Source organism: Mercenaria mercenaria, chromosome 12, assembly GCF_021730395.1.
Source record: "Mercenaria mercenaria strain notata chromosome 12, MADL_Memer_1, whole genome shotgun sequence".
Classification (NCBI taxonomy): domain Eukaryota; kingdom Metazoa; phylum Mollusca; class Bivalvia; order Venerida; family Veneridae; genus Mercenaria; species Mercenaria mercenaria.
The window spans coordinates 9597968-9618792 of NC_069372.1; the positions used below are offsets into that span (position 1 = coordinate 9597968).

Here is a 20825-nt window from a genome sequence, read left to right on the forward strand (position 1 = left end):
TCTGGGTCAAGTGGTTCTCAAAATATTGATTACAAACGGTTTTCAATGTTTAGGCCCCTGTGACCTTGACCTTTGATCTAGTAATCTAAAAAATATTAGGAATAATATACCCTTTAAGCCCTATCACCCTATGAAGTTTGAAAGTTCTCTAAGTCAAACGCTTCTCCAGTTATTGATCGAAAATGAAGTTTGACAGACGGATGGCCCCTGTGACCTTGACCTTTGATGGAGTGATCTACTCTATAAGTCCTATTACCCTTTGAAGTTTGAAGGCTCTAGGTCAAATAGTTCTCAGGTTACTGATCTGAAATGGATTTCCATGTTCTGGCCCCTGTGACCTTGATTTTTAATAGAGTAACCCCAAAATAAATAGGGGTCATCTACTCTGCATGTCCAATCATCTTATGAAGTTTCGACATTCTGGGTAAACTGGTTGTCAAGTTTATGATCGGAAATAGTTTTCCATGTTGAGGCCTCTGTAACCTTGACCTTTTATGGAGTGACCCCAAAAACAATAGGGATCGTCTACTGTATAAGCCCTGTCATCCTATTAAGTTTGGAGTTCTGGGTCAAATGTTTCTTCAGTTATTGATCTGAAATTAAGTGTGACGGAGGCGTGGGGATGGGAGGGTAGACATGAAAGAAATATGTTTTTTAGTTACACACAAAGAAAAGAAAAGAAATGATGTACCAAAATTATTTCATTATCACAATTGCTGCGATATAATCGCTTTAAGATGCCGTTGCGCCTCCAGTAACTTGGTGTATAACGTTTCATAATAAGTCATGCATCACGGTAAACAAAATAATATATACGTAAACGATGACGTTAGGACAGATTTAAAAGAATATCATTAATGACCTGCTTATTGGTAAATTAGACAAACTGAACAGATATTTAAGGAGGTGTACTAATATTATAGTCTCACTTGGTGATTATGATGATGACAATAAAGGTACTTCTCTTTTATACGTATTAGCTTTTCTCATTTATATCTTTAACTTTATTAAAGACATCTGTAAAATGAATTATATATTTCTCAAATGGCTTAAATACACAAGTACATTATCAAATCGTTTTTATTAAGTGCTTCATTCGTGAGGCACAATATTATGATATACGGACTGTGTGTGTGTGATTGTTTTAATTTACAATTCCATATACGAGTTGAAAACATTTAACAAAATAATTGAATATATAGGTATAACATACAAATGCTTCAGTTCATTGTTTTTATCATCTGATGATATTATATTTTGATGGCATTAGATATACAGACATTTCAAGATAAAACCTCTATACATAGCAAAACGTGTTATATGTTAATCAAAGTTAAAAAAAGATCGATGTAACATATAAGTTAAAAAAAGATTGATGTATAAATGTTCAAGTGGAGCGTTGGCCTTAGTTAAATCAGTACTGGTATTTCTAGGAGCTCCCAGCCTATCACAATCGAACTACAAATCAAATGAGTATAAACTATCAAAAACTTTTATATAAATTTTGAGATTACATCCTGAACACTAATTTTGTAAGTGTAAGGGTGAATTTTGCAAAAATAATATTGTTCTTAATTTTGACACCCGTGATGCTTACTGAAAAGGTCACTGCTATATAATATTAGACTTTGTTACTTTGGTTTTAAGTTTTATTTCGTCGTTATATAATTCGTTCATTATATGTATTTTTGTTTTTGTAATTGTATTATTTTCTTCCTTTACAAAAAACTGCTACTCTTGTTTTCAGTCGATGTTTTTCTAGGAGAGAGAGTGTTAGCTTATGTTTTAACAAAGAGATCACGCGCTGTTAAAACACCTTTTAAATATGCGAACATAACAGGCACGGCCCTGTTACGCATAATTAACAACCGATCCCTCGGGATTCTGCAATTTTTATGAAACGAAAACAACATGTGTCATCTGTACATTTTTGTTGCGTTTCATGCTGTTATTATTTTTAAACATTTTCATAAGCTAAATATTTTTTGAATACAAAGAAATAAACGTTCGTTTATTTTCGTAGAAACAACATTAGTGCAATAATATCAGAATGCCCTTTCCGCGAGATTGCATACAAAATCTAACGTCATTCCCCAAAACTCATTAACAAAATTGCGTCGTTTGAAAAAGTCTTTTAAAACTCGGACACTAAATTGTCTTCTAGCATAAAACTGCTGTTATTGTCACTTTTTGAGGGTGTTTTAACAGGAGAGAAAACGTGTTTTAACAGAGGGATTCTCGCGCTCACGTGCTGTTATAACACCTTTTTATATATGCGCGTTCCATGGCAAAGCGTAAACGGCCCGAAAACGGATAATTCAAAAGGAAATGACGTCAAAGTGAAAAACAACGCAGACGTTCCCGCGCATTTCATGGAAATTTACGGGCGTTGAAAGACAATGTATTCATTTACATGGTTTTACGCGTTTTATGCTATAATAGCGTTAGCGCATGTTCTTTTCGTGTTATAACATCTTAGGAATCCCTCGGGAATTGTTGGTACCCTCGCCCTACCGTACTCGGGTACCAACCAGTCCCTCGGGATTCTGTAGAAAAAACATGCGTTATCCCTACAAAAGAGAGCATTTAATCATAACTAAAACTTATTTTTTCTAATGGTAATAATGAAAACTAAATCGCCAGGACTAAGTGTTTTACTGCATTTACAAATGTTTCAAATAAGACACAATAACTGTTTTTATGGAAGGCGAATTACAATTAGAAACAAGCTTTTAGCTTAATGGATTATCCATTTGGAACATAGTTAAAAATTTTCATTTTTTATATTCATTTCCCTTTTAGGTGTGTGTGTGTATGGGCATATGTATGAATGTGTGTATATATATGCATGCAAATATATTTATTATGCATACACGGAGTAAAAGTAAAAGTACGCTATTAACTTGGGGTTTTATAAATTTAATTTATATAATGTCTTGTTTTAAGTGGTGATTCTTAATATCTGCCACTTTTGTATGTGACATTTAAGTTATTTGTTTGTCTTGTTTGTATTGTGTACTATGTCCTAAAATAATAATAATAATAAATATGCATCTCCGGCTGTTCTGTTTAGATGTTGAAGCAATATAATATTTTGATTTTCTGACGCTCACTGAAAGAAAACGACTTATGTCTGTAGCAAGCAGCAATAAAAATGTATACGTACTTATATATGTATAAGGATAGCATGTTATTTTGTGTGTTTGAAGTGACTAGTGGAGTTGCAAGAAGTCCAAATGAGGCTAAGAACCGTCTAAAAGCACCAAAATTATATCTTATCTTTAGCATTTAGCCTGCAGGCGGCAAGTGATTCTGCCTTTGCGACCAGTGCAGACCAAGGCGTGTAGGCTGATCATGGTCTGCACTGCTCGGTATTCAGTCAGTTAATTTTCAGTTAACGCCCCTTCGAACAATAACTGGTATTTCCCAACCAGTTCATTTTACAAATTCAGCATGGTGAAGGTTAAGAAATGAGTTGTTGTTAGTTTAGTTTATACTAATCTATTTTAGCTCAATTATGATTAAAGCTTAAAGCTTATTTGAACCACTCTCGAGTCCGCTTCCTTGAAAAACCAGTACTGGTGTCAAAAGAAAAGTCATGGGCATGACCACAGTGGGGTTCGAACCCATGGTCCCCGGGTTAAGCGGCCGACACCTTAACCACTAAACCACTGCTACCCTCGTTGTTATCATCGTAACACGGGTGGCGATACTATTGCACTATAGTCATGTTTTCCTGTTTTCGTCTATTGCCATACTCTGATGCTATTATTATCTTTAGATACTATCTAAGGTTATACTTTGTTTATAATTACTGTAAAATCATTTAATTTCGTGTGCATGAAATTTCGTGGTTTTGTTCAAAATGGTAATTTCGTGGAGATATGAATTCGTGGATTCCAACTTTTAAACATAAAACGAATAGGAATTTTACTTGTTCGTTGGGATTAAATTTCGTGGATTGACTCAACCACGAAATCCACGAAAATTAGTCCCCCACGAATATTAATGATTTCACAATACATTAGTTATACAACCGAACTACTTTACTTTCAGGTATTTGTGTGTATCAGCTTCCTATGGGCTGCTGTCCACATCAGGGAAGGCAATGCACTGGTTGAACCCCTTGAATATTTACCACAAGATCTACAGGATAACCTGAATATATGTCAAGGTTCTGGCGATTTGACACAGCAGTCAGGTTAAGATTTATTTTTGATGTTTTCATTTATATCTGTTGGCTATTACGCACATATCAATACAGGGGCCGCAGGGCCGTGCCAAACACCAAAACGAGAGTTTAAAAACTGTATTTAAAGACATACCACAGAATAAATATATTCCGAAGTTTTTTTTTCGTTCATGACGGAAATTATACATGATTTGCTACATAAGATTGAGAAGTACGAGTATTTATTTACAAATTGACAGAGACATATATATTAGGCCGAGACAGTATGTTTAATGTCTTAACATTTTAATGAATAAACGTACCGCTGGGCACAGTACAACGTGATATAGATATTTATTTATGTTTTATAAACAACCGAATACGTTTAAAGATGAAGTTGTGAAAATTCAACAATTCGGGAAGGGTCTAAATTGACCACCTGTCGTCTTGTAGTGTAGCTGTATTACACTTGTATTATCAAAACGACTTTCATTGCAGATTTGGTGGGTAGGGGGTGGGGGACAGAAAGTAGGTCACTAGGTTGTGGTGGGTATTTTAGTATACACGCGCAATATTTTACAATTACGTCTACTCAAAGTCAGACATAAAGTCGTACTAAATTGTCACTAAAATAAAACATTGACCCCGTCTTGGAAATTTAAAACGATGGTAACACTTTTTTTTCTAAATTTTAAATGTTAACATATGAAATAACTCCATTGTATTTTTAAGTCTCAAACGCGTACGGCTAAATGTTGAAACCCTATATAAAGTTATATACTCTTATCAGTCGGCTGAAATAGGTACAAATTATTCCACAGGTGCTCGTAAATGCATAAATCTGTTCGTACTAAAACGTATATTTTTCACGTCTGCGCCATTTATAATCATATTTCGTTTCTTTTTGATACTGGGCAAACAGCTCAAAAATGTGCACGCGGACATACTTTAAAAATCACGTAAATTTATAAGCAGCAAATCTATGAGAATCTTCAGTGTAGATTTTTCATTTGCAAAAAAAAGCAACAAAAGACACACAAAAAAAAACCCAACAGAATTTTTTTTCTCAGTCTAGCAAAATGAAATCAAGCAATCTGCTATGTACACTCCTGTCCCCTCTAAAATTATATATTGTAGAGCATTATTTGATTCAAAAATGCAGAACTACCTTTTAACCATATTAACGATCGTATTTGATTTGAACATACAGAACTTCCTTAAAACAATTGTTTTGCATGCCAATTAGGTGTGAGACATTTACTGTACGGATATGTATATATTATAGTGCACTTAAAAAAACAACAAACATTTGCGGTTTTCCTGTTAAAAACCTTTAATTGATGATTCGAGGATTGAAGTTTACATCCCATTAAAGTCGTGACTGTTATACATAAAAGAAAGTTTATAATAATCTAAAACCAAAAAAAAAAATAAACTTATTTAAAATTTTATTTCCTCCGTAACTGACGAGTATGTACATTAAACAATACTTGAATGAAAATTGATTCATAAAGTGTACATAAATTAATGGATTTGAAAACTGAATTTTGCAGACATTAATAATATTAAACAAGAACTAACGTTTGTGATTGTGTACGTGTTGAACCTATTCAGTTGATATTTTGAACACATTTTGACAATTTGAACGTTTAATTGATTATTTGAACACATTTAACTGACGATTTGAACACATTTAATGGATGATTTGAACACATTTAATGACAATTTAAACATGTTTAATGACCGATTTGAACACACATAATTGGCGATTTGAACTTAACTTTAACTCATGTGAGCAGAACTGAACAGAAAAAAAACTTAATCATTTCTATGATAAAGTAAGTACTTACAAAAAGTTAATATGTTGCTAGGCTGTATACATTAAAAAAACACCCATTTATAAATCCACTTTATTATCAGTATTTTAAGACATTTTTTCTTTATAACTGATTAATAGTGATGTTTTCCTTTTAGTTTTTAAAACACTTATATATGTTTGTCATTGTAGGTGAATTATGTCTTTGATGTCATATTGTCTCTTATAACTCTGCTTAATGTGGCAATGTACTTTTGTATAGATTCATATTATAATTATGATGTTTTATATCGTGTATACATTGATGAGACGTAAATAAACACTAAAATCTACCCGTAAAGTCTCTAACGTTAGCCATAGAAAGAGTGAAGCATGCTCATAAGATATTTATATAGGTTATTAGCTTTGTTTCAAGAAATAAGTAGGACTTCTGCTACGAAGATACTATTCAGCGAACGAGTGAATCTATTGTACTCGTACCACATGTATTGAGTGTTAAACAGCAAACACAGCACCCGTTTTAACAACTGTGACAAGTAGACAAATCAAAATAATAAGAGAGAGTAATGTAAGGCCTCCGATAGATTTTAGTAAGGTGCAAACTGTACGTAGATTTTAAAGAGTTCTTTATCAGCTTCGGAAATGACCGTGTAGGGCTTTTATGTCAATGTTTGTATGAGCCGCACCATGAAAAAAAAAACACGAACAGAATACATTTGCAACCATCATAGATTCAGACCAGCCTGCGCATCCATGCAGTCTGGTCAGGATCCATGCTGTTCGCTTACGGTTTTTCTAATTGCGATAGGTTTTGAAAGCGAACTGTATGGATTCGCGCAGTCTGGTCTGGATCCATGCTGGTCGCAAATGCACTACGCTGGTTTTCTCATGGTGCGGCTCATATGTAATGGATAGCCAGTGAAGCTCTTTCAATACGACGGTAATACAACCATGGAGGGAAGTACTTGTAATGTATTCTGAGCTAGGAATACAAATTTACAACGCTTTGCTTTACTCTTGTAATTATTAACGTTATTAACGCTTGAAAAAGACGTCTACTCTTACTATAATTACCGTCGTTTATATAATGGAAAAATGTTGAAATAGGCGTTAAATCCAAAAACACACTTACTAATCACGATTTCTATCGTTTATATGACTAAAAACTTGACATGTTGAAAAAGACTTAAACCAGAAAACTCACGCTCTTTTCATGGTTAACATTGTTATGAGTGAAAAAAAAATACTGAAAAAGACGTTAATTAGACCCGAACATACACACCGATTGCCGTCGTTCATATGGCTGAAAAATTGTTGAAATATAAACATTAAACCCGAGCATACACTAAGAAAGTTTTCCATTATTAATGTTAAAAAGACGCAACACATACCCTAATTATAATTACCGTTGTTAATATGAATGACACTTAATGTGAGGAAGCCATTCAGCTGGCTTAGGTAAAGTCGTAGGTTCTACCCAGGTTCCCGCCCGTGATGAAATAATGCACGGAGGGGTACCCTGGGTCTTCCTCCACTATCAAAGCTGGAAAGCCTTCATATGACCTATATAATTGTGTCGGTGCGACGTTAAACGCAACAAAAACAATAACAGCAATAGAATAGCAAGTTGTTGTAAAGGACGCTAATCATTTCAAAAAGAATTTGGTGGCATAACTGGTCAATACCTTTTAATGTGACATATTCTGCAGAGTTGTGCATATAAATAAAATCTGTAAAGACCTATACTGAGTTCAACCAATTACAAGAGACATAGATTTGGTATTGGTTATGCTTCGATAATGCAATTCAGTTGCAAAATAACAAACATTTTTATCTAAAAGTTTAGGAGTATATCAACAAAACACAAATATTTCATTAACAAACAGCATTTTTGACGGACCGCATTTACCTAAAGTGGTAAACATGCATATGACGTTTTATTTAAATATTTCAAACCACTTCCTAGATATTTCCCTGAACGGACGGACCCGGGAAGACCCGTTACTAATGTTGCGAGAACTTGTGGGTCGACCCTTTTGCCTATTATATGTACAATTGACGTAGTTATCTGTTTATATATGTATATATTGGCAATAAAATATGTTTAAACTAACGGACGGACGAAAAGACGGACAGAAAGACGGACAACGCCAAAACTATATCCTTCCGCCTTCGGTGGGGGATAACAATTGCTGAAAATTTCGTACCACCTAGTGATGTGAAATTTCAGTACCGGGATATTATTGCAAATACATCAAAATGAAGATATGTAACAGTTCTTTGAAAATAGTCAGTTTTCAAAGGCGTTGAACTGTCCGAAAGTGTGGCCCCTTTATGTAGTCCTTTTTCCGGAATTCAATGTATATATCAGTATACTGACAATTGTTTTGTAGAGTAATTTACATGTTTTGTATGCTGTTTAATTTTCCTGTGAAACAACGCTTTCTTTCTATGATTTGGTGTTGTTTTTTTTTCTCAAAATGTGAAGCTAGGCGTTAATCCGTCCAGTGTATCATTACGCCTACAGATCAACAAATTAATGGCACGGCCTTGTTGAAGGGCTTGAAAAATTTATGAGACCACATCTTTTTAACATTGGCCAAGAAAAGAGAACAAATCATTTAAGAGCAAAACCAGTTCGGAAGTGTCATATAATATACATTTATTACAGAACTTTCTTTCTTTTTATCTTTAACAGCTAGAACGGTGTTTTGGACTTCAATTAATCAGTTCTGCTCAAAGTTTGTACACAGCAGACCAGACTTAACGCCACGCCAAGCTGCCTACTTAACGAATTCATTGCAAGACGCCTTTGCTCCATTCTATCCCAATACCAATGGAAGAGTGAAAAGGCAAGCAGCTCTTGCACCCCGAACAAGGCAAGAAATACGGACATTGTCAGACAGGCAGCGAAGAAGTTTTTTTGCAGCAGTAAATGCTATGAAACGAAACACGGTATGGCTACTTTTCACATTGCATTTATCGTGCGGTCGCAATCTTCTGAATCATGCCGGCTATGAAATCCGATAAGGATTAGACAAGAATTTCTCATAATGAATTTACATATAAAATAATTTATTTTGTTTTGTTATAGAAGTAATTTCAACATATATGGCATGACAAACGTTACATTTTTCTATTTTCGATACATTTATTTAATTCAAATATATTTACCCAAAATAAAGCGTATGCTCAAACTGAATAATATTTATGCTATCCGATAAATACCTGATTACAAAAATATTGCAGTTTATTAACCCGATAATAAGAAAAAAATCCCTAAAAACAATATATTTATTTGATAAGAATATACATTTTTAGGTTAGATAAGATAATGTGGAAAATAGATCTTGTACAGTTAGCTTTATTCAAAATCAATATAGCTGCTCTTTTGCCGGGACTATATTCACGGTAAACGTGTCCGTAAGATGGTATAATAATAAGAGGGGGCGAATTTTCATTTTGACCATGTCTTTTATCATGTCCGGGATTCGACCCAGCATTCGGGACATATATACCAAATCTTACTCAGACCTACAGGTATATCCCTTGGCTACAGGTCGAGACCAGGGTCGGTACCAAGGGTAACCTTAGCGATCAGTGAAGGTCATACATGGAGATGCTATACTGTGGTATTAAGTACATTTTGCTGTATAAAGACTATTTTACATATGACCCTATCGCGATTCCCCAAGTTGCGGTAACCTACACGCACTTTATCAAGACGTGTAGACAGATATATACGTTTTATTGCTATTTAGCACATATTTCGCATTTTAAACTCAGGGGTGGTCACGTAATATCCCTTATATAGTGTCGGATGGTGCGGATTACTGATCTCGTGTTCGAACCCTAGTTAGAGCAGAATAACTAAATTTAAGTACTTTTGCATTTTTACGAACAACAGTTATCTGTTTGAGTGTTAATTCTAGCTTATAGACAGTCAACGTATGTTAACAGACATTCTCGCGCTCACGTACTGCAAAAACACCGTTTTATATATGCGCGTCCCGTCGCGAAGCGTTAACGTATTACGTCCCGAAAACGGATAATTCAAAAGAAAATGACGTCAACGTGAAAATACAACACAGACTTTCCCGCACTTTTATGGAAATTTAATGACGTTGACAGGCACTGTATTCATTTATTAGTTTTCACACGGTTTATGCTAGAATAGCGTTAGCGCATGTTCATTCTGTGTTGACATCTTCAGAATCCCTCGGGGATTATGCAGGTATTACAACAAGAAAAAAAAGCATACGTAATCTCTACATTATACTATGCATTTTTTTTCAGCTTTTGCCGCCTAACGTCTACGACTTCTTGGCAGATTACCATCGAGGTAATAATCTTAGAGCTGCCCATGTTGGACCCGCATTTGCATCTTGGCATCGGCTATATTTGTGGATGTAAATATATCTTTTTTATTTCATTAGATGCTAGCAGAGCTATTGACCTCAGACATATTCATAATAAGTGTTTGTTTAGGAATACACTCTAGAAAATCAAAAACACAAATTGCTTACAGCAATTATGTATTTCTTGCAACTTGTATGCAAATATTTTGATAGTCACTTATTAAAATTTTCAACTGGCTGTTTCCTCTGCGATACCTGAAGCATAGGCATTGTCACCTATGCACGTAAAACGCATGTTGTAAATGGTGACATACAAAATCAAAAGCTTGCGTTTGCAAAACAAATATTTTAAGTTTATCTTTCTAAATTTAGTTTATGTTTTTTAAAAAGCTGTCGCTTTTTTTTTTGTTGAACAGATTTTACGCCACAAAATCAAAACACCATTCAATTATTTTTGTATGAAAGTATCCCTGGCAGACTGATACAGGGAACACCAGTATCAACATTTTTCATCATGTCTGCGTCACATACGAAAGCGTTCATGCAATGTAAACTGAAGTAAAACTTTTTTAAGTGGAAATCCTAGTCAATTTATGTAACCCCTTATCTTCTCGAGTAGCGGCTTATATGGGTATAAGTGTTATTTATCGGGACAGTGTATATCCGAATATCAGTCTAATCTGAATACGTGTTTCACGAGCTGCAGTCACGCTTCAAGTAACGCAAAAATAATCATTGCTTAACATTATTAATTATGCATATAGGATAAAAATATATGATAAATATACACAGTAGGAAACTCTGCCTATGACAAATCCTTAAATGAGACGATTTAAAGATTCTTAAGTGTATATAAAATAGGGTTATTATAATAGTAGCTTGATCTGGGATGCTGTATTCGGCTCGAGTTGATTTTGCCAGTCCGGATCTCACGAGGCGCGCAAGCGCCTAGTTTGATCCGTCCTTGAAAATCCACGACAGCCGAATGCAAAATCCTGCTGTTGTAATGACCATTTTATTAAATAGCTCCACCTTTTTGTTTGTTGTTTTGTGTGCGCTATTCATAGAACTGTGACAGGTCGTACATATTAAATGAAAATAGTCCAGCAGCATACAATACAAAAGGTACAATTCGGATTTTTTCTGCCTGTTCATATTTACTTGTAAAATATAGGCTGTATTTTTACAGAATTTATATAGGTATATAATGAAGCTGTTTATCATAGGATTATTTCACTGGTGGTAGGTGCATATGGGAATATCCGGCTCGGGGATAACTGTTTTTGGTGGTAAAGAGGCTCTGTCGAGTTACCGCTTAAACAGTTACCCGAGAGCCTGATTTTTCCATATGCATAGATTGACAATTATAATGTCATTAAAACAACTTCTTGATTTCAAACAAAATGGAAAGCGACACCAGTGTAGACTGTTTATGAAATACAACCCCAAAACAGATGTTGGACTTTGTGAATTCGTGAATTCCATGTTTATAACTCAGGAATAAAACAGTTATGAGAACTTTAGCCTAGCATAGATCATTATGTTAAAGATTGATATAGTTCGGTCTTCGATCTTCGATCATAAACTGCATTTATACCAGTATTATATATCAAAATACCGTGCTTTTGATATTTAAGATTCGAATATTTCCTCCGACGTGAAGACCCAGCGGCCACACTTCCATATTGGGCATCAATGTTTGATAATGGTATAGACTTTAGAGAGTCGGTCCTTTGGCATGAAACGTTTCTTGGCAATGGAGATGGTCAACCACGAAATGGACCATTCCGAGACTGGCCACAACTGACCCCAGGAAGAGTGTTCACACGTAACGTACAAAACTTAGAATTATACACGTGGGACGGTATCGCAAGAATACTCAACCAAATAAGGAACGCGAACATAAGTTTTCCGACAGCCCCAGCAGATTCCAATTTAGAATCACAGCATGGAGGTCCCCATATCGCTATAGGCGGATCAATGAGCAGCTTAGATTTCGCCACTCGTGACCCTAGTTTTTTTCTCCATCATGCTTTTGTCGACGCGCTTTGGTGGTGGTTTAGACGAAATCAAACAAGAAATGGCATAAATCCTGAAACTGATTATCCATACAATGCTAACGATCCAAGATTTAGAAGAGAACATGCCCCAGATTATAATGCTGGCTTTGCAGGATTGAGTGGAGCTAGTACATGGAGGCAGCGACTAGGATTCTTAAATGAATTAGATCGACTAGTCAGATACCGACCAATACCAGAATGTCCATGCGGTAATTCACGATATTTGCGCTGTGATGATAGAACAAATCGTTGTAGGGCTATAACCATAGCTGAACTAGAAACAGCAAATCTGTTAAGTAGTTCTGCCAGAACAGCTGGGAGAAAAAAACGAGCACCTACCTTTAGCATACCTCTGCCACAGGATACCAGTTTTGATGTTTGTCCTAGAAGATCATATCTCAATGATATTGATACTAGAAGACTAGGCTGGTCTGAGCCAATGTCTAATAAAAATTCCGAAGAATGGTCCTATATTTCCGTGAAGGTCGTGGCAAAACGCGCGATGGAGTACCACGAGTTCGACAAATATTCATTGTATAATCAAGGTAGAAATGCACAATTTGGACAAAAAGATGAACTATTTAGGCCAGGTATACAAAAAAGGTACCAAAACTGCGAAAAGAATCAAGATGCGGTTGGTAAAATTACTATCGTTTCCCACGGTCTCAATTATCATGGTTACGCTGAAGAATATGCAATTTTAGATAATAGACTAGGTGTGTCGGAAGCCAAAGCGGTGATTCCAGTCAAAATGCCCACAGCATCCCACCCAACTGAAGCGATAATCGCAGCGTTTGATTCGTGCGGAAGAGCATGTAAACCATATCTAAAAAAAGGAACAACTGGTGCTATGTTTACCGACAGCCATTTTACTGGTGGCATCAGAGTATCCCGAACTGCACCTCAACAGTACGCTAATTCGTATAAAGATGCTCTTCTAAAGATGTGGGATGTCCCTTCGCAATCTTCCTGTCCAAACGTAAACTATGACAGCATTCCGCTTTCATTCTTCTGCGAATACACTGATACATGGATATGGGGTTCTGCCAATACTATGCCCGGTGGAGGACATGGTATGGTTGATCAAGGTCAGGGATCTCACATGAGGCCTTGGCAAGGATCTCAAACTGGGCTTGGGCAGGGATCGAACACTGGATGGCAAGGGGTTCACAGTCGACCTGGACAAGAACCTGATGTTGGACGTGGACAAGGATCGCTTACTGGATCTGGGATAGACATAGGCAGAATGCCACCTTTAAGACGAGGTGGTAGAGTGACAGGAGGTCGTAGAAGGCATGGTGATAGAACTTACTCACACGACCGAGTAAGACCAAGGCGGCCATCACATAGATGTAAGTCTATTTATAGATTGTATTGATCAATAGTTATTAGTTTTTGCTTATACGATAAATACATCCCTTAAAGATGTGCAATATTTTATATTTAGATACATGTATATTACCTTTAAAAGTAGGAACTAAATCTATTTTGACTAAATATACAGATAGATTGTGTATATAGAGCACATTCATAATTAAATGTCAAGTAGTAAAGTCGATTATTTAGAAAATACTTTCAGATTTTAGCCCACCTGAGCACAAGGTGCTCATTGTGAAATATTGTGATCACGCTTTGTCCGTCGTCCGTCAGTCGTTAACGATGGTATTTAAACATCTCCTCCAAAACTACTAAATGGACTTTGATGAAACTTAGCCTGGATGTTTCTTGAGTGTAAAACGGTTCCGGTTGGTTGCTTATAGGGGGCATCAGAGCTCAACCAGAAAACACTTCAAACGACATCTCCTCCTTAACCTCGGATCCGATTTTGAAATAATTTCACACAAATAGTCCTTATGTTTCCCCCTACCCAGAATTTTTTCAAATTATACCGATTCTTCGAAAAAAAAAACATGGCCGCCTCGGGCGTGGTCACTTTTCCATATATGTACATGTATGTAGTGGAAATTCAAAAAAAATCTTGTTTGAAACTGCTGGACCAGTAATTAAAAAAAATCTTGTTTGAAACTGCTGGACCAATTTTAAAATAACTTTGCACAAATGACCTTTGTGTGACCTTCTACCAAGATTGTGTGAAACTTGCTGGCCCGATTTTAAAATAAGTTTACACAAATTGTCGTCTTCGTATAATCATCCACAAAAAATATTCAGATAACTCTAATTCGTCAAAGCATGACCGCCAGAGGGCATGTTTTATCAACAACTACTTGAAACGATATCTCCTTAAAAACACGTGAATTGACTTTTATGAAACTTTACACAAATGTTCTCTGGGTAGCTCCCTTTTAAAATTTCTCAAATGGTTCTGGTTCATTGGATGTATGGGTCACTTTGGTTAAAAGTAGGTTTTCATCTATCAGATATTTGGCTTTGACTCTCTACCATAATTTTCCAAATTATTGCCCTAAAGTAAAAAATGGCCATGCCCCTGTGTGCGACATAAAAATCTTTGAAAAAAATGTTTTTTTTTTAATCAAAGCTTACTAGAGCCTTAATATTTGGAATGTGATATCAGAGTTGATTATTTAAAATTATTGTCCTAGGTTCAAAAATGTGTGCTCCATAGAAAACCAACATAGTGCGTTTGCGACCAGCATGGATCCAGACCAGCCTGCGCATCCGCACAGTCTGCTGTCAGGATGCATGCTGTTCGCTTTCAAAGCCTACTGCAGTTAGAGAAACCGTTAGCGAACAGCATAGATCCTGTTAGTTTTCACATGGTTTAGCTCAAATTATAATGCTAGGCAAACAAAGAAGAATTTCTTAACTTGTACCATGTCATTATGCAAACACACTAAAAGCCTTGTACACGAATGAGCGTTTTAGGGTCAAAGACCCTCTCGTTTAGATGTAGTACATATTTATAATGTGTGTAGCTATACATGTTTAGAGTGTGTACCATTCCAAACCTAATGTATATTTATGTAAATATGTATTAGTTCGTTAATTTTATGTTTACAGAAACTGTATAAAGTATTTGTTCATATTTTCAAATAAAAAATACGGGTCTAGTAATTGTTATAAAAATACACAATAAGTAGTAAAAAGTAAATACACATGCATTACTTACTAAAAAATAAAAGAATGAATATAAATTTTATATACAATTAACATGTTGTTATATGATTCACTAGCCATAGCATAATGATAAGCGAGAAAAGAAACAAAATAAGCCGCAGGTAGACTAGCTCCTAGAGTTATGATATATTGTTTTTTCAATTTTTATTATTATAATTGTGAATATAGCCAGTCTATATTCTATGTCCGATTATTATATTAAAATCAGCTCCAAAACAGACTGTCATTTGTCACTGTCACATAAAATAAAACAATAACAAAAGTTGATTTTTTGACAAATTTATCTTATCAGTCTAGTGGCTAGTCTAACCAACTGGAAATAACACAAAAACGCTAATAGTTAAATTTTCTAATCATAAATGCATTGTTGTAGCATTTTGCAGTTATATCACGAAAATTAATGATCTAGTCTCGCATATATGGAATACAAAATTATTACAAACCTGTATTAAACTATGCAACGATTAACAGCTGACCGGCGAATTATGAATTATGAGGAGTTGTGAAATAATTTCTCCCATACAACGTCCGATTTAAATTCGTATCATGAGAACTCTACAAAGTAATAACCTTTCATTAAACCTTACCCTGCTAAATTTCTATATACATGTATATATAATGGACTGGTCCATCATTCAATTTGGGCAATACCATTAATGATTTGAAGGGGTGTTAACTGAAAATATACTGACTGAATAGCGAACAGTGCAGACCATGATCAGACTGCACGGATGTGCAGGCTGATCTTGGTTTGCACTGGTCGCAAAGGCAGCATTACTTGCCGTCAGCAGGCTAAAGGTTAAATCAGTTGTCAGTGCATCTTTTGAAATTTCTTATACTCGTAATGATAATTCAAGTTCCTAGATAGTCAAATTTAAAAAAAAAAAATATAACACTTTAATAAAAAAAAAAAAAAATGATAAAAATAATGGAAAATAAGAATAATATTAATAGGCCTACACAGCATCTGATTTACAGGTATCCATAAATACTTTTAATATTATTATTATCATTATTATTATTGTTATCATCATCATCATCATCATTATACCTACTCAGTTATTACCAGTTGCAACAAATATCTACGATAAAAGAATGCCTGTTTTAACAGTTGTTACTCATCTTAACAAAACAGTCCGTTTCTTTCAGTATTAGATCTACATTTCCCCTGGAGTTCGCCCGTACCTCCAGTAAGACCCGGCGTAAGTGAGACCATTTGGAATAGTGCCCAAATTTGTATATTGTCCATGTCTTGCAAATGTTTAAATTCTCGGACCTAGAATCTATGAGGAAAAAAATGAATTTGATGTACAACTTTTCGGATACTTTAAACACAAAGGCCGGGGCTTATTTTCTACGTGTGGAATTGATAATAGACATTGTCTAAAATCATTCGTCGTCTACCTGATTCATGTGGTGAAGTTGGTGACAGCTTTGTACTGGTACATAATCCAGGAACACTGGTTAGGTCAACTGCCCACTACCCGCCGTTACATAATTGAAATGCTATTAAAAAACGGCGTTAAACCAAAACCAAAAACAAAAACCCAGCAAGATATATGTTTAGTTGTATTCTCAATGGCGTCTGTATGTTGCGTATGTCTGTTCTAGAAGTGCACGTGAAGTGACGTCAAAAGTTGTGACACGTGATCGGATTTATTTTTAGAATTGATTGGCGTAGAACCGTGAAACACGTATCAAGATAATAAAAGCACCCCGTTCAAAACTTGTATAGAGCGTATATTTATAGGTTAATGTTATTAGCCTTGTATCGGGAAATATGTACGAGTTCTTCCGCGAAAGAACGAGTGCGTATTTCCCAACATTTTTGTTACATACGCATCTACATGTATAAATATAATGTAAATATCATAAATTTGTTCAATAGCCTGAATAGGACTGACAATACTGAACTAAATATAAAAATATAATGCAACAACACACACTGAATTACGTAATGCACCAGATATGAAATTCAGGCGTCAGTGTATGGAAAAATATTGACGTTTCCGGTACCAGTGTAACTTAACGGGGAAAAGAGTATGTAATAATGTAATAATTTGCTCCTATTTCGTCTTACAAAGTTTATCATGAGATTGATTTATATAATGCATTTTTTTCTATTTTTTCAACACTGTAGTCCTTCCAACGATAGAATATGATTTATGTAATAAGTTATTTCTTTCCCTTTATCGAAAAACATCAAGAACAAAAAAAAAATAGTTATGATTTGTAAAACACTTGATGCTAAAGATAAATAAGAAGATATTGATGTCAATATGATGGTTAATGCAAACTTGATTCTTACTGCACGCGAGCCAAATCTTGATTATACAATTTTACATACGGTGTAAATATTTTGTCATTAGGTTAGATTACATTTAAGCAGCCTGTTTCTACATTTCTAAAGCTTGCATATTCAGATGATGCGACATGTTGTGTTTATGTAATTTTCAACTGCTAAATTTCTGGCACACAAATTGTTACAAACTGTATGCTAAATTTTCAAAACTAGGCCGAAATGCATAAAGTTGAGAGCTGTGAAAACATTCACGCATTATGAGATAACTAGACAAAAATGTGAGCCAATATGAAAAGGTCGTCAATCACGATATAACGTAGGCTTAAATAAAAATGTAGCTAAAAAAAGTCGGTAAATATAAAATGTCGTCCAGTATGGAAAACTAGGTCAAAATAAAAAAAGTAGGTCAATATAAAAAAAATGCCTTCACATATGAAAAAAATCGTCTAGTACGAAATAAGTGAGTCAGAATAAAATTGCATAGCTCTCATTGGGTAAATAATTGCTTTGCAGATCTAGAGAGATGCAATCCTGAAATGGAGATCGTTTTCCTTCACAGAGCACTGACCAGATATTTTAGAATTTTGGCCTGTTACTACAACAACTTTTTCCTGCCGTGTAAACGATCCTATCTACGACCTACCACATAGCTTTTAAATTTTACTAAATTGTTATTTGAGGTTATTGGCAAATGATTTAATAAAGTAAAATAGGATTTGCCCGTGCCGAGGCCAAGTAACAAACATTTGAACTCCATATATTTAAACTGACCTAATTATTGATTCTCTATGGAAATCTTCCAACTGTTAGGCTAAAATATTTTCACGTCAATTGAATCATTTTTGACGTCGTTTAACATCTCAACTTCTGACGTCACGTGTGTGCACTTCTTTTTCTGGGTGTTGATAAAAGCTCTCCATCGTTTGCACCAGTCGTCAATTTGTTTAGTGTGTGTTGTAGATCATTTTGGTAGTCGCTTACAGCACACTACCGTATGCGTACAATAGCATAGATCAATCGCTTACTCCAGGGTCAAGGCCATTTATGTCTTACAGACAGTGGTTAATAAATCTTTTGTCTATTATCTTTGAGTTTTTCGCATGTCGTATAAGAAAACCAGGTTGTATACATTAAAATGGCACTGAATCTGTTGGTAAATGTTTTAACCCTTACCCTGCTAAATTTCTAAAATGGACTGATTCATCATTCAATTTGGGCCATACCACTTATTATTCAAAGAGGGTCAATGAAAAATTACTGACTGAATAGCGAGCAGTGCAGACCATAACTGGTCGCAAAGGCAGAATCACTTGCCGCCAGCAGGCTGAAGGTTAAATGAATTTTGTTTTACCTCATACAAACTAAAAGCATTTCCATTGGTTAAAAAAGGGGGGCCAGATCGAGACTCCAAATATTTCTGTAGATCAACAGATTTTCATGTCGGACTTAGCTAATATCAATAGACAAAAATACAACATTTACTGGTTTTACTAGTGACTCTCTGAGAGAGTATGGTTAATATGGGGACTCGGCAAACGTCTCATCGCTATCATACTGACTTTGCATATTTCCATTTAGGGTCACCAACAAACAAAATAATCAATAACAGATTTTCGATAGTAAAAACTTAATGTAGCTTGTTGCTCTAGATTGCACCCAACCTGTATCATCTAGAAGTACACATGTGGTGTTTCAAAATATGTAGAAATGCCTTCTGCTGCACTTGTAACGATGTGAAATAGAGTTCGAATACTTTTTATCATAAAGATAACTACAAAATATCACTCTATACATGAATACTAGTAGTAGTATTTTTGAAGGAGTAGCGATGACTTTTTTATTTAATGCGAAGACAATCTGAGTTCATCGTTATTTAATGTTTATTCAAATTAAAACTAAAATGTGTATAAATTGTACTTAACTCCGTATGTGTTTCGTTACAGCCGGTATACCACCATTTAGAGGCTCGTCGAGGTCCACATCACTATCTAGAGATTCCTCGAGGTCCACATCACCGTCTAGAGGCTCATCAGGATCCATACTTCCCCTACCCGGCCGTTATTCCGGGAGAACTGTTCGGAGCCGGGCCGTCTGGGTTTAATTACGCAAGACATCCATGTATATGGTGCTTTAAAATATTTAGATAAAATAAGTTAAGATAGTGTTGTACAAGAGGTACTTGTATATGATTTTTTCTTTTGTTTTTGTTGTTACTGTTGTTGTTGTTGTTTCTGTTGATGTTTTATTTGCTGCGCTCTTTTTTGAGGAGTTAGAAAAACAAAATCAAGTCTTTGAGTTCTTATTTTTACCAGACTACTATCATTTAGTTCATCATTAATTGATTTAATTAATTAAATTAATTAACTGATAACGCTGTCTTAAATAGAAAAACGTGTATGCTAGAATAGATTAGTCTTCCGTGTAAAGCGAATGTACTGCAAATAACAATAATAATAATCATAATAATAATGATGATAATAATATGTATAATGATAAGGATAATAATAATAATGGTTATAATAATATAAAGGTTCATTTAAAGAGGATAATATTTTTAGCTATAGCTAGTGTAACATATTGACCTCGAACATGACAATTTAAAAACTCTGTTCATAGTATGTAACATAGACAGTGAAGTAAAAGACGTGAATGAAAATAACGTATTCTGAACAAATTATTCCTTAGCGGCATATGCAGTATGTAGTACATTGAAAAGACATTTTAAATCGAGGAAATATCAGAAGGTAAAATTATATACAAGTTTTTAAAGAATAAATGTTATTTGTAATCCGCGGACCCGTGAAAACCCTAAAAACTTTTATGTGAGAAATGTACGAGAAAGCGTTCGATCGCTTTTAATAAAATGATAACTTATTTCTGTACAAACAATGACAAGTCTGTTTTGCGATCACGTCGATTTTGTGCTTACTTATTCTTCGTAGAACCAACTTGCCAAATCTAATACATGTATTAAAAGAAACTTTCACTGGTTGAAGGTCGAGATGGAAATATCTGGCTCTCG

The 20825-nt window shown here is 34.9% G+C and overlaps 1 protein-coding gene across 2 annotated transcripts; it reads left to right on the forward strand.

Annotated features, from left to right (window-relative positions):
- Positions 1–824: 824 nt before the first annotated feature.
- LOC123533669 (uncharacterized) lies at positions 825–20601 on the forward strand. 2 transcript variants are annotated; one of them, XM_053519149.1, is made up of 7 exons: positions 825–956; positions 4057–4201; positions 8686–8942; positions 10284–10396; positions 11983–13757; positions 16651–16703; positions 19747–20601. In XM_053519149.1, exons 1-7 carry the CDS (start codon positions 939–941, stop codon positions 19948–19950), a joined length of 2565 nt encoding a protein of 854 aa, XP_053375124.1. In that variant the 5' UTR covers positions 825–938; the 3' UTR covers positions 19951–20601. The 2 variants fall into 2 exon arrangements, with proteins under 2 accessions (XP_053375124.1, XP_045171355.2); XM_045315420.2 differs by lacking the exon at positions 16651–16703.
- The last annotated feature ends 224 nt before the right edge of the window (positions 20602–20825 follow it).

Bases quoted from the DNA above. Each gene is read 5' to 3' on its own strand.
- LOC123533669 (XM_053519149.1), top strand. The intron at 8,943-10,283 runs GTATGGCTACTT...ATTTTTTTTCAG, and splicing joins ATGCTATGAAACGAAACACG to CTTTTGCCGCCTAACGTCTA. The intron at 13,758-16,650 runs GTAAGTCTATTT...CGTTTCTTTCAG, and splicing joins AAGGCGGCCATCACATAGAT to TATTAGATCTACATTTCCCC.